Source organism: Schistosoma mansoni (genome assembly GCF_000237925.1).
Source record: "Schistosoma mansoni, WGS project CABG00000000 data, supercontig 0013, strain Puerto Rico, whole genome shotgun sequence".
In the NCBI taxonomy this organism is placed as follows: Eukaryota; Metazoa; Platyhelminthes; class Trematoda; order Strigeidida; family Schistosomatidae; genus Schistosoma; species Schistosoma mansoni.
Window position 1 is genome coordinate 3,081,935 of NW_017386025.1, and position 15,240 is coordinate 3,097,174.

The 15,240-nt window shown below is 32.9% G+C and overlaps 2 protein-coding genes across 2 annotated transcripts in view; one reads left to right on the forward strand and one right to left on the reverse strand.

Moving 5' to 3' along the window:
* The first annotated feature begins 3,028 nt into the window (after window positions 1-3,028).
* On the forward strand, window positions 3,029-4,125 carry Smp_076860 (hypothetical protein). Its single transcript, XM_018790925.1, has 5 exons — window positions 3,029-3,151; window positions 3,218-3,457; window positions 3,490-3,615; window positions 3,647-3,753; window positions 3,787-4,125. The coding sequence occupies exons 2-5, from the start codon at window positions 3,370-3,372 to the stop codon at window positions 3,991-3,993; spliced, it is 528 nt and encodes a 175-aa protein (XP_018645936.1). The 5' UTR covers window positions 3,029-3,151; window positions 3,218-3,369; the 3' UTR covers window positions 3,994-4,125.
* Window positions 4,126-6,861: 2,736 nt separating this feature from the next.
* Window positions 6,862-15,240, reverse strand: part of Smp_163570 (ryanodine receptor related) — a gene marked incomplete at its 5' end in the record, with an annotated part of 163,645 nt that continues 155,266 nt past the window's right edge. Inside the window, 5 exons of the mRNA XM_018790926.1 lie at window positions 6,862-7,618; window positions 9,477-9,528; window positions 11,711-11,876; window positions 13,040-13,196; window positions 13,830-13,948. Of these exons, the coding sequence (XP_018645937.1) occupies window positions 7,517-7,618; window positions 9,477-9,528; window positions 11,711-11,876; window positions 13,040-13,196; window positions 13,830-13,948 (596 nt within the window). The 3' untranslated portion in view covers window positions 6,862-7,516. The remainder of the gene's footprint in view (window positions 7,619-9,476; window positions 9,529-11,710; window positions 11,877-13,039; window positions 13,197-13,829; window positions 13,949-15,240) is intronic.

Genomic DNA, 15,240 nt, shown 5'->3' on the forward strand with positions numbered 1-15,240 from the left:
CTAGGCAGGCAATACTCAGCATCCACACTCCTTTAACATATATTATTCATAATGAAAGGTGTATCCCAGTCCTCGAAACAAAACTATCAGGAATGAATTTTGCCGATTAAAAGAGAATATCCATCAACTACTCGGTAAACATTTCTGATTAATTCTAAGGCTACATGAGACTAAGTGACCCCTCATCTTGTGAACGGTTAAGTGAAAGCTTTATAATACAGCCGATCCCCAGTGCCTCTCAGAAAAGTGAATGCCAAGGTATCTTGCTGACCGTAAAATATGGTTTCATTAAGAATACCGATTTACGCAAGAGTTTAAAACAAGACGTAGGAAGAGATCTCCTGACAATAGAACCGGAAACCAGCCAGTCTTGCTACATTATAGCTAGTCAAATAAAATGTGTTACCGGAAGAACTAAAAGTATTTGGCCGCTTAATAACCGTTATTTTGAATATCTACGTCATATAGTTCATAAAACAGCACTTGAAGAGTTTAACAAGGAGATAACGAAGTGTCTGAATATTTGTCTCCTAAAGTTAGAGGTGTCTAAAAATACTGACCTTGGAGAGAAACCTAAGATAAGTTCCTTTTTTTTACAGACTACGTTTTATTTTCGGACACATCAGGGAGATAGCACGACTGTAAGTCCAATGCCAGTCTGGACAATGATTACCTCTAGTCTGTTTCAAAGTTCCTGTAAACTCACCCACCGAAAAACTTGTAAGCACTGTGAGGCAAAGAGTTCCACTTATTGTTAGTTCACCAAGGAAGTCAATATTCACTCTACAACTACTTGATAATTTGCACATTGTTAGTATTTGTGACACCAAACTATTCTTTCTCACTTAAAGAGCTTGTATCATATCATTAAGATTGTCTTATATCTAGTAAACTTGATGATTATAAATTATTATTATCATTATTATTATTATTACTATTATATTACCACTTGGAATTGAAGTTAAAGTTATAAGCCATTCTCAGACTAGTGATAATCTTGGTTTTTATCTGTGTAACTTCACAGGCATTTTAACCACTAAACTACCTCGATCGTGAGTCACCATGGATGCCAAAGTATTACTTTATCTTTAATTCAGTCATCTAATAGTCTGACTGTTCTTAAAATATAAACCAGTTAGTTTCACTTCTTTAAATAGAATGATGATAGGCAGAGTTGTGTGTGTTTGAGAATAAAAGAAGTACAGCCAGGTTGGAACACATACTGAATTTTATAAATGGCTGGCTAAATATTCACCCAGTACACTACTGACTCTGAATTGTTATGCAAATGACATGATATCTAATCATCACTACGTATTGAAGACATGTTGAACACGACTGGACCACTCGGCTAAGACTCAGTATCACTTCGTTTACCATTTGAACCTTATCTCCAGGGCTTTTGGTGTACGTAGAAAAGATAGTGAGGCTTTTATTCACACCTCATAAGTCATCTGTTTCTACTGTTGGGTTCCGGGTGTATAGTCAAATGAAGGTCGTGATGTCTCTAAGATTATTTCGTGCCCAAAACATCTCTTATAATATGTAATGTAACAAAGTTTGTGGCAAATTGTCTCAGGGGAACTGTTAGCATTTCAGATGCAAGTGTCAAGTCCAAGTTTACATTTTCTTCCATCAACTGTCGCCACTTAAGAAATGCACTTCAAATGTAGTGATACATTGAGGTGATTCATGCTAATAATTCACAACACAGTGGTTCATGGACATAGACTATTATAAACTGACAACCAAGCTATTACGAAATTTTAGCGATCTCTATACAACGACTAAAGAATTCCTCAGCTGAGCTATATAGAGTGAATGAAACTAATAAGCCGAAAGAGGCCAAACAGTACGGCCAAATTAGTTTCGAATATAATATCTAAAAGAACGGTGTTATGTTCTAAGTGTCGGACGCTATAGGCAACGACTAGTCACTTTCCTGACTTTAACAAACTCGGGAGCTGACCGATGTCTATCGAAACTGTTGTAAACCACATTTTCCTGTTCATGTACGGGGTGTAAGGATCTTTGGAAACTCTTAAGTTGTATGGCTTGTAATAATCTACAGTGTTATATCTAAATTTTAATCCGGTATGATGTTGAAGTACGATTGATTCATCCACTGATAACTTAGGCCTCAAATAACAAGAGAATCAAACTGTAATTCAGGTACCAAACGTTTATTCGTAAACTACAAGTAGTCGACCCAAACTATATCATTCTAATTATAATCAAAACAACTACATGACGAACCATTTGTCTTTGGTTTTTCGAAACAAAATTTCCAAAATACGGATATTAGTATGTACTTGGGGTCTCATCCGGAAAAAATCTCCTTTCATAGTATGACCTTACATTATGAAGTACATTTTTCTCTTAAGAACGTGTTCAAAGAGTAGTAACCAAATGTTATCCAGACAAAAATCTAAATTCTACCAATGTTATGTTGAGGTTTCTAATTGGTAATCAATGCTATGTATCACGGTTATTAAGGGTTTGGTCATGATAGGCTACCTTTCTTCCTACCCCAACGTGGCACTGATATGCCTTAATAATAAAATACATTTAAAAGGACAATCACTTAAAGAGAGACAAAAAGATGCTCACACAAATATTCGTACAAACATATTTAACTACTCACACTAATAATTTATGGAACCATAAACAGGTAGCGTTAATAATAGCTTCAGGTGAATTTTTCAAAAGTAAGTTCGTCAATAACTTCACGATATTGGATATTTAGGGAAATTACTACAAGTACCAAGTTTCTATTACTTATATTATTAAACCACTTCTTTTCACTTTTTGATTTCCATATGAAATTAAATGCGAATCCTAATCTTCCGATGTTTGAGGCACAAGTAGGATAGGGAATCCTACCAGTATTTTTTATATATTTTTTCATATTTGGTAAATGTACTCAAAAATTAAAGTTTGGATCTTGATTATCATTGGAACCCTTGAAATACAGTAAGCTCTCACTTTTACTCTTTCATTAACAACATTTGTTGTTAGGACATCTTTTAAGTTTGTTAATTGAAGCTCGTTCGAAATTTTATTCCACTGACCTCAAACTTCAGTTTACAGATTGTCTTAGGTTTATGCTCGTTTTATCCCCATCTGTTGTCAGTTGCTTCGATCAATAAATGTAGGTATATTCCAAGTGCCTACTAAGTAATTGGCTCAGTTATTCTCATATCCTTCTCTTTTTCAGATTTCCTTATACAGTCCACCAAAACATAACTGACTTCCAAGCTAAACGTGGACCGTGATACATTTGCATCTCATAAGAGGACTAATTCCTCTTGCAATATTACAACAGGAGTACTCTAACCATCTTATCGAACTTCATAGTACACAATCCAGATGGCAGAATTGCATTGTTTTGGACAAATTTTGTGTGCTTATGGGTTCCCCCAGAAAGATTTATTCTGCAAATGGGGTCTTAAAGCTGGTAAGAATTTATGACGGCTAACACTTTGTAAGGTTGTGCATGGAGGTTACTTGAAGGTTTAGCTGAAGGTGAGACACAAGTTGACTGCCCACTGGTTGGCGAAAAAGCATACTTTTGCCATCCAATCGATCTACATTTCGCTACAAAAGGTTTACAAGGTAACGGGAATTCATTATGTTTTATTCTTAGGTTGGCCCAAGCTTCATTTTCAGGTTTGGCATCATGATTGGGTTGGTAAAAACGAGCTTTATGGGTACGGTTTCTGTCACATCCCAACATCTCCTGGAAATCATGAGGTTAATCTTACTTTTTTTAATAACACTTAAAAGGTAATAGTTCCTACATGGAGACCGGTAGGTTCCATTTTGGACACTTTAGTATCAAGGCTGGTTGGAGGTGGTCCACGTCTTCGCAGACCAGACATTGTCTACGATCCAACTGATAGATTCTTGCTACAGACAGAGAGTATGGGTTACATAACACTAGATTTGAATGTCGTAACGAGAAATTTTGATAAGTTTGGTGTAGAAATGTAAATCATTGTTTATGTTTTTGAAAGTTTTCAAAACAAAATGTTACCTACATCATACCGACTTGACCGTATTTCTTTTGGTATTTCATCGAATTTTTGTGTAAATAATTCTCTGGAACAAGGAATAAAAGCAATCATATTTCTTTCTTCTTAATCAACAAACTACTAAGTGCATGCACATTGTTGGGATAAAATGTTTTAAAATGGACGTGATATGATTGTTTATGTTTTTGAAAGTTTTCAAAACAAAATGTTACCTACATCATACCGACTTGACCGTATTTCTTTTGGTATTTCATCGAATTTTTGTGTAAATAATTCTCTGGAACAAGGAATAAAAGCAATCATATTTCTTTCTTCTTAATCAACAAACTACTAAGTGCATGCACATTGTTGGGATAAAATGTTTTAAAATGGACGTGATATGAAGTTCGAAAGAAGGAGAGAAATCAAGGTTTAGTTAATTATGAATTATGAAAGTTTTCAGTGCTGCCGAAACTTAATCAAGTGAATTTAATTCACAAACGTTTTCAGCACAGAAGGTAATTCATTTTAGGTAGGTCTGTCGCTTTATTCAAGAGCATGTTTATATTCATTTATCCTATACCGAAAGAAACAATGTTACGAAAGTAGTATACATATCAAAAAGTAACAAGATAAATGTTACGTTTTTGACAATGGATAGTTGATATTGGTATCCTCAGACGCCCATAATAAAAGACCTTCCATCTCCGTTGAAAATTCCTTTTAAAACCCTTTGACTACCATCCGTAATGTTGATTAACGTCATACGCTGACTAGGTAAAAAGAGGATCAACGTGAAATTCAAAGTGGGATCATTTAAAGTCACCACGTAGCTAAAGCTTTGCTGAAAACAAGAAACTCAATAACAAGCTAGTTATATTCCAGATTACAAATAGACAGGTTCTGTTTGTGATAACAGTTCGACACCAAACGTAATCAAATATTAGTTTTCAGTAGCGATGTAAAACACAATTGCAATTTTTAAAGAAATGGATCTCATCACTGAATCTGTTTTAAGAAAAAATATGGCACAATATATCTTGATATTGACAGAAGTTTAACAATGAGTTCACAATAATATTATTTAGGAGTGAATAATGTGACACGACTAAGTAGAAACCAATATTTCTGTTTTACAGGTAATAATGTTGCTGAAATAATCATCCATAGGATATATTTGGTTATGGAAATGATGTTTAGCTAATGGACTGATCGTTGTAAATAAAAATACTACACGTTAGACGATTTCTTGTGTTAAATAATTTTCCGGTTTCAGGATCGCCAAGTACAATCTCTAACCTTATTTGTTTCCTTTAAATCTGTCTAACAAATAATCGATCAACGACATAAGAATACTTAGATATTGTAAGGATTTTTCAGACAAATATGTTTTCTAAATAAAATCATTTTTCTACTGTGATTTCTAGCCTTACAGTCTCGTAAGCTTACACAAACCTTTTAACCCATTTACCGGTATCGTTTCATTTACAGTGACTATTAGTCGAGTTCTCAAGATTTTTTCAACACAGCTTTGTTTTCTAGGATAACCTTCCTAGCGTACTGTGCTAGTACATCGTCACCATCTAGCCTTTTGGTCTTTCACTAGGTTTGGTTGCTATCAGCATTAGGTGGATAATTATAGGTGTAAAGCTTAGGAATATTTTAAATCTTAATTCACTGTCAATTTTGTTCAATACTACCTCTGCTTTAATTAGGTGTGACAACTCAGTTTATTATTAGATTATTTTTAGCATGATAGTTTGTGAAGCATAATATTGGTTTCATTTGATTACGCAGTTTATTCAGTATGATATTCTTCATATTAATTTGATGTGAACTTTGTTTGACAAGACATACATCATGTGTTTTGTAGTAATTCCGCGTATTTCCTCTACATATGATGATTACTAACTGACCATCAGGTCTATGCAAAATTGTAATATCAATGGATTTTTTTGGGTTAAAAGTTGACGCATTTTGAATGATTAGTAAAATTTCCTTCTGCACTAGTCTTTGTGTTCTTATCTTGGGCCGTGGAAATCGCAATGGTTCATAGTATCGAGTATCAAGATTAATCTCGTAGGTTCAACACTTTAAAAGCTATTTTTGGTGAATCAATAAACATTTTCAGCGTTTATTTGTCAAACTGTTGGTTTATGGTATTTTAATTTAGGAGCTTATCTATGATTTATAAAGTGTTGTTATACCTTTTCGGGCTCATAAATTACAATTAGTTAATTGTAAACTTGCTATTCAAACTTTTATCAAAAATATAATAATTCTGTATATATTTGACTTTTAGTATTTATGATATGGTGTTGTATTTTATCCATTTAATCACACGAAATTTTAAGTTTGAATAATAAATATTTGGGTGGATTTCTACTTTTCCTATTAATAATTCGAGGGAAAGGAGAATTCAGCATAAATGGTCGATCGATAGTGTATACTGTAGCTGATTTTGTGCCAGTATTGACATTAACTTAAGTAGAGTCACATAATTTATTGTATATTCCTCCTCGTTTTCATCAAAGTCACTAACACGTATCCACGAACGAAAGTAAATTCACATTATTCTGTTTTGATTGTCGGAATACCACAGTGAAAAAAAATGAGTATTTAATAGGAAAACGTGTTTCATTACGGAACACCTATCTACTTCAATTACTGTTTAGTTATTAGTATAAGGGTACCAATATGCATAGTTTAACCTAATTCTTATTGACGGTTTATCAGAGTTGTCAGCTCAGTAAGCAAAGTCATAGAATTTAGTTTTAATCATTATCATAATCTAAATTTGATAATTAAACGCTTTAATAAGTTACTCACCATTAAAAAGTCAGAAAGTAGATGAAAAGCTATTTTCTATTTGAACATAGTAATTAAAATTAACACAACATATATTTCATCATATTTATAATATTTTTAAGTTATTGCATGCAAGGGAACTAATGGGCATTTGTGTTGATCCTAAATTAGTACTGGTGTTAAATAATAGTTTGAGCATGATATTGTATAAATTTTTGTTTCAATCCACTTTCCATTTTACTTAGTACTTATTTGCTTGTTATTATTATTTCAGACTTCTCAGTTCTGTAGGTTGACAAGGTCAAGACTGATTAGAATTCAGACTAGGGAAAAAAATAGATAAACGAACTGATAGAAAGAGGGAAAGCGATAAGCAAAAAGCAAACAGCGTCGCTTGTCAGGATAACGTTTTGATTGGTTTTTTTCAGATGGACACTGTCATGCTATTCTCATGAGTGTTCAGCTGGTTGGAATTAAGATTAAATTTGACATTTTATCGACGAAAGCGCAATTAATTAATAAAGGCGATAAAATAACATTTTGTCTTTTTTTTTGAAAAATAAGCACATTTAAATGGGTATTATTAGGCATTGAATACATAACGAAAACTTAGAGAAGGAGGAGATAACTTTCATTGCTACTAGTGCTTTGTCTGACTTTTTAGTTCATTTCATATAGTGTGTACCTATCATTAATTATTTCGGTTGTAATTCTTCTTCATATTGTTTTCTGAAACAATCACCAATAGGAAAGAAATCCCAACATCTTTGTTGATACAACTCCCAAACATATGTTTCCTAGATAAGAAAAAAGCAGTGGGAATATTAAAAAGGACAAGGCAGATTTTATTTATTTAGAAAAGAACCTAATGATGATACATAACTATAAATGAACCTTTCTAAAACTTATAAAAATATAATTAACTAAACTAGTAGCTAGAATAAGACTAATTTTGAAGTGATAGAAGAAATTTATTATTGAGGTGAATGGATTCAAGGTAGTCACACCCTACGCGTTGGATGATTAAACTATGAGTCTTGTTCAACATGGCAATAAAACTTTTACAGTTAAATTACTCGATTAAAATCACCGAAATCTACTAAATATAACTACTTCATTCGTTTAATTTTCTTGGTCGAGTAAGTGAATTCACAGTATAGGTGGTTTAAGGTGTTATTAAATGTTGTTGATATCACAACATAAGTTAAGACAATGGAAGACGATTGGGCAGTGTCGCAAGTTGGTTGAAGTTAGACATTTACACAGTAAAATTCAGGCTGTGTTCTAGATATCAAAGGTTCTTTGCGAGACCTAAGGTTCTGGGCTCGATAGCTTGTTGGATCGTGAATGTGCACTGTTGAGGAGTCCCGTAATGGAACGAAACAGCTATCCAGTGCTTCCTGGTTTTCCATGGATATCTGACTTGGGTTTGTTTGTAATATCAACAAGCCTCGGTGAAAATTCTCTTGAGACAGGTGTTAGTGAAATGACGAATAGTTAAATATTAATCAACAAAAAGCTAACATAATGATACTAATTTGTAAAACAAATGAATTAATCAGTTTTAAGAACGAACTCTTCAAATTAATTTTTTGAGGTAATATTCACTTAAAGGTAAGCTGATGAAAAAAGACCTAGATGTAGCCATTCTTAGTAACAATCTTACTTCAGTTGTAAGAACTGTGTTCACTCTGCGAAATCTCTCGTACATCATTGTTGTTTATAATGATAATTATAGTAATGATAATCGCTAAATCTGCCCAATTATAGTTAAATGAATTAATTTAGTCATGTAAAATGGCATAAGTTTAATTCATCACTTTACTTCACTAAAGAAATTGAAACAGAACCATATTATTGATACAGTATGTGTTATATCGTTCAATCCGTTTTTTCACATTTTAGCCATATTATTCCATAAGATTTAGGTAAACAAAACACTGTATGCAGTAGACGTTCTACCAAGTGCAATCTTTATACAAAGTATACGAAAAGCATACTTAAGCACATATTTCAAAGGCAAATTGCTTACACACTTAAAATTATAAAAACTGAAAGTCATTAAGTAGTTGGCTAGTTTGTGAAACTGAGTTCGAATTGAAGATAGTCTTTTTTTTCACGGACTAACTTCAGTTGGAGAACCGTTGATAACCAGAAGTCAGTGGAAAAATATCTCATTCTATTCCGAAATCTATCAGCTGTACAAAATTATAACTTCGAACGGCTTGAATTCAAGACCCTGGGGTATCTTGGTAACTATACTACTTTTAGTCCACTGGGTAGTAACTGGCGATTCTCCACCTTCTTGAGTAGAGAGAAGTTGCTAAATAATGATGCTGAATCCTCGTCGCACTGTATCAACGTTTAACTAATATTGATGATATGAACCATTAGGTTCCAACTCAATGTTCTCGAGGTGCTATGTTGTCTGGACGGTCTGAAGATTCCATGGTCGCTAATGAACTAGGTCGTCATTATCTATTCACAAAAATAATCCGGACTAGAATGAAAAAAACTGTTCAGTACCTTCTAGTTCCCAATGGTTCTTCTTCTTTATATTAATTCGTGGCGGAAACTACCTTCAAATTACAGCTAATTAAATTTAGAATCAGTGGATTATCTTTACAACAAAACAAGTTAAATAGTTTTACTAACTTGACCAGTGTATTCTGTATCCGGCTTATTGATTATATGCATTAGAAAGTACCTGCAAAATGAAACGGAAGACAAAGAAGAGATTCTAAATATTAGATTTACTAATTACTGGTGAAAATTACAAGAATAATTGTCTTCTGTCATGTAGGACAACTGACAATAAACTCTAAAGTAACTGATCACATATGAATGTAAGTTTTACTGTTTTCCACAGTCCTTCATTTAGAATGTAAAATGAACATGGCTTAATGATTTTAGACAAATCACACGTTGATCTTAGTCTATGATCAAAATTACCATTAAATTTAGCAGATTTTCATGTTAATGGCAATATTAGAACTTAGTTACTTTGTAGGGAACATGGTTGATTTGCAAAGAAATAACGAAAACCGGAAGAAATTACTTTCTTAAATACTTCAAATTATTCAACACACTTCCAACTTTAATTTGAACTGAGTTTGAGACTATCTAAACATGGAGAGAAAAATCAGTATAAATTAGTATTTTTCAGACTTGATTTGCTGTCAAATCGAATTGACTATCTTTCAATAAAACTGAAATAACAATTTAGCAGTTATCTAGTATTTCGAAGTTTTAATTAACTGTTTCACTGTGTAGTATACATGTCACAATAGACTATCCAAACGTTTGCCAGCATAATCCATCATATTTCTTGTCAGTATGAACGATAAAATCACTCTGTTTTTAAACTTAAATGCCCATAGTTTACCAATTAAAAGCAAACACTTCCTATTTATAGTAAATAAAAAAAACTATAGAGCAAAAGTATCAGTATCAAGGTAATGTAAATTGTTTATACATTAAGTTATTTTTAAAGTCGGAATAATATTTCGAGAATGGAAGTAAAATGTCATTCAACTCCTTAAACAGTTAGCTATATGCAGTGTAGAACCTGGCACATATTTGTGCCGGTTTAAGTTACAACATCACTTTAGCACAGCAAGATGAAATTATTAGGACAAATCCCACAGTAGTAAAAATAATAACAATATCGGTAGTACAATGAAAAACTAGGTATAGAAAAAGAAGAGGTATGGAAATATTTCGGAACTCAGGTTTTAGTGAAAGACGAAGCATGAATGCATCTACATTACTACAATCTATTCCAAACAGTGACATCTAAGATTTTCAACCATTGGGTATGGTAATAATGAAGACACCAACCAAGTAGTCTATATCTACATTGTCAACGAAGCGCAGTTTTCAGTGACTTCATAGACTGATGCCAAGTTTTGATCTGGTCTCTGCTAGTCTTCTCCCAGTATACGTCTCCACCAGACACCATCTGACTATGTGGGCGGTGGTTCGCCTTACGTAATATATATCCCAGCTGATGAAGATTTATTACCCCATCAATCAATTTTCAATTTTTAATCCTTGATTGCAAAAATCCTATTGTTTATGAATTAAATAAACAGGCGTTTCTGATAAGAAGTGTGCAGTAGTTATTGTGTATTAAGAAGCACAGTCTTGTAGAGTTATTTAAATTCACGAATACAATGTTGAACTCAAAAATATCCGTGCAGAAGCGTTGATACTCTGTGTGAAAGATTTATCTTGGATATCCCAATGATTAATAATAAAATACAGTAACAGGAAACTACAAAATTCAGATAAAACTTGTATTCCTTGGACATAGAAGTAACATATGACGTCTAGGATGGGACTTTCTAGTCCTGAGGCAATTGGAAATGTGTTAAAGTTTCAAGGGGTGGATGAATATATTTCAGTGATGGGAAATTCGTCATGATCAGAAACTGTCGTCTATCCTAAATCCTATTGGTAACTGAGGCCGAGTACATCATATTTTGCATGAATGGTGATGTTTAGTAGGATTGACAGTCAGTTAGAAGGAATCCCGGAGCTTACCAATGAAGAATTAAAAATTTGCCGTACACAAATAAATTTTGCTATTTAAGGTCCACTTCACGTAATAATATGAATAAACGTTAAGAAAATTGTTAATTGTATTGTCCAATAAATCACTTTATATCCTAATAGCCTGTTTGTCCTAATGTAAGCGACAGAAGACTAATCCTTGTTTGTAAATTTTTATTATTTAATTTGGCTACTAATAAGTAGTTCAAGAATACAACCAATAACAATACTAACTTTCTCAATTTCAAAAGAATTTATTTCAACAAAAAATAATTTTGTTTTGTATAATCTTGATTCAAGTGCTTGTTATGTTGCTTTTTGTACAACCAACTTACATGTAGTTTGCAAAATTATGTTCTTTTTCCACATGTTGTTCAAAGCCATGTGGTATTTTATCGAAGTATTCTTTGCCAATACCACATATAAAACATTTCGATTCGAGGTCTTCTTTTACCTGTTCTAACTGATCTCTTAAATCACCAAAAGCATCAATGATGAGACCTAAATATATGAAGCAGAGAGTGGGGCAGGTTTTACTAAAAAATATGCAACAAAAGCACGATGAACAGGTAAGACTGAAAAATTCGACACCTAACGAATGACCTCGAAGATGAAGTTACTTTATATCAGTTGATTAGTGAGTGTTTTAATGTGAACGAAGATCCTATTGTCGTATCCAAAGAATATTTTGCCACTCGGAGACTTTTTAGTATAGTTACTACAAAATTCTTTATTGGTTTTGTCCTGTATCACTGTTGGCACAGTATGAGTTTATCATGTTTGCTCTATGCAGATACACAAGAGCAGATAACCCGAATATGTTTGGTATGTAAGTATTTTCTAAGATTTCTACCTATATCTTCACCTTACTATTCTTTCATCCAAATTCAATATGTTGAAATACATTTTCTACCAGTGGATATATTTTTATACTTGCTTAGCTAAAATTACATTTATTAATCGGTTATAATACAATTAACTAATAAAACAAAATTCTTTTAATACTAAATCAAACCAGTCAGATTTTTTGAATATGCATGAATAATACATTTAAATGAAAACGAATAAATTTACTTTTGTTTAAAATAACGGATAATTTTAGTTGATAGGCGCACGAAGATTAATTAGTTTATAGGTAGTTTTCGGCACAGACTGACATCAATTAGCAGTTTCATCAAAGACCAGGGAGCAACGAAGAACTATTTTAGCCTGATACGGGATTTCTCTAGAGTGCACAATCACGATCAGACTAGAGATGCAACTCTAAACCTCCAGCTCTCCCAAATTGACTGGAGTTGATTTGGCGAATCATTAGATTAACGTGACATTAACGTGATGTCCTCACCATCAGTTCTGAATGTCCTCGGTTTGGCCTTTGAGGGATTTTGTGGATGCGCGTTGCGAAGAATCGCATACTGCAAGGAAATAGCTTTTTAGTACTCCCTTGTTTTCAAGGATTCGCAAGCTAACGTTAGTCAGCGATGTAGAATGTTTTTAGGTTAAGCAATCTTCACAAAACTTCTAAGCTAGCAGTAATACAATGTTCTAACAATATTTCTCGCTTATGTCTCTATCTACCACACATGTGGTAATTATACAGACACTATCCCTAATATATTTTAATGTGAAACAATTTCATCGTGTTTCTTCTCTATTATGATTACCTTGGATAATTGCCAACAGAATAATGATGACAAAGAAGAAAAAGGTCAGATCGAATAAGATTCGATAGTTTTCTGACTCATCACCGTCAGGCGCTTCAATTTCATCCCCAATGCCACCACCAGCTCTTAATCCAGTATGCAAGTGGAATATGAAACACTGAAATATAAGGAAAAAAGATATATGTAAATATAAATCCATCATTTGCACTTTATCATTTAGGGTTACACAAAACATACTGCTCATCTATGTAGAAGTCTTTTTCTGTCTCATTAAAAGTACTGAAATTCAGGAGGATTATAGATATTATTTTTTTTAGTTGATTACTGACAGTAAAAATGTAATTGAAGATATGCTATAACAATTTTCACTAATTCAAGTCATGGACAATCATCTGAACAGAATACACACGTTCGATATTTTTTTCAACACAGAAACTTGAAAGTCTTCTTGGCCTTGCATCATTATTGCAATTTCATAGTCACCACTGAAATATTTGATTCGCTTGAAAAGAGTTGTTTCCTTAACGCGTTTCCGCCATAATCAGACCTGTACATTCAATGAGTTCCTTGAGCTTTTTTTTAAGTTTCACCAAAACGTTTCGTAGCCAAGTCTGGTTATTTATTGAACACATTACGTATAGGGAAATACACGTTTGAACACAATATTTGTCATTAGCTACATATCAATATACCTATAAAACCATTTGTCATAAACGTGTATTCACTACTCAAATAAATTGACGATAATCAATAATCATAGCACGAAATATGATCAAAAAAGGGAACTTACAGTTTTCATATCATTACATTTTGGATCAGGCACACCATCATTATCTTTCACATAGAATTTGCGGAAGAAATTAAAAGCGACTACTGTGTATAAATAAATGACAATCGATGTCAACATAACTGTTAATACAAGCTGTTCGAAAGGTTCGGGGAAAGGAAAATGAAATAGATATGACAAAATGAAAAAATTAGAAATTGTGGTATCATGAACGTATATAGAATAATAAATATTTTATTTCTTTACTAAAATTAAATAATTTAAAGTTAACTTCTGAAATGATAGAGAAGGTTTGTCACTTGAGTCGATGCTATAGGTGTTGTTGTACTATTTGAGCTAAATAGACTAATTGTGGAGTTTTTATTTTTATTCTGGAAATCATCGGTGCTTAACTACATACATGTAGCTCAGAGAATATAAACCAATAAAAGCAACCGACTACGAATACTCCGGCTTCAAAGTTCATCATCTTAATGTAATTGTTTACATTGTTTGAATAAGTGGTAAAACTATACTAGACCAACAGCCTTGAGAGATCAATCAAAATTAAGCTAGCTGATGAGCAAATGTAAAAGGTCATTAAAGATATTTTATTGAATAAGAAAGATTGGTTCAGCGGAAAGTTCACTTTTCGGCGAATTCATTTTATTCCTAAAACTTATGACTTTCATTAGATTTCACATTTCAAAAGGATTGGGCGATCGTTTTCTCATGAAATGAACTTTTAAGATTAGATTGTTTGAGCTAGGAGTGTCAAGTTTAGGAGTATTATGATTCGAAGCCAGAGTTTCGAAGTATTCATGTTAGGAGTTAAGGTTAAAAAGCTGTAGGGTTGGGAGCCAAGGTCTAGGATATTTCGGGTTAGAAGCTAGTGTCTGGTTCTTTCAAGGTTAGTAACTAGGGTTGAGGGGTTTTAGTGTTAGGAGTTAGGTTTTGAAAGATCTAGAGCTAAGAGTTAGGGTCTATACTGACCACAAACTATGATCTTCATACTGAATTATCGATATTTAGCAATAGTAAACTCATCAATGATTTTTAAACTGCTAATCCTCTGTAATTTTATCACTTTTTATATTTTGGAGCCCTCATAAGAAGCTGCATTCTGATTGATTAATCTCAAAATCACCCCTAAAATCTCTTACGGTCGTTGTTGTGGTAAAGTTTTACTGAATAAATAAAGCTATTTCCAACAATTCTTCAAAAATTCTGGCAAATTCTATATTTATATTTTTAAAAGATCAAGAATATTGAAATTTACTTAGTATTGTTTGTTTGGATCTTCCCATTGATGTTTTAGGACTGTAACTGGTCAGTCTCTAATTGGCATATGTGCATACTGTGCGTATTGCCTCGATATAGCCTTATTCCACAAGCATTGTAAGCAAAGATGGATAGTGGCTAGCAGTGGGATTTA

Excerpts from the sequence above, each read along its gene's own strand:
- Smp_076860 (XM_018790925.1), top strand. The coding sequence starts at position 3,370 with ATGGCAGAATTGCATTGTTTTGGACAAATTTTGTGTGCTTATGGGTTC. Across the intron at positions 3,616-3,646 it reads CGCTACAAAAGGTTTACAAG|GTTGGCCCAAGCTTCATTTT; the intron begins GTAACGGGAATT and ends TTTTATTCTTAG. Across the intron at positions 3,754-3,786 it reads CATCTCCTGGAAATCATGAG|GTAATAGTTCCTACATGGAG; the intron begins GTTAATCTTACT and ends AACACTTAAAAG.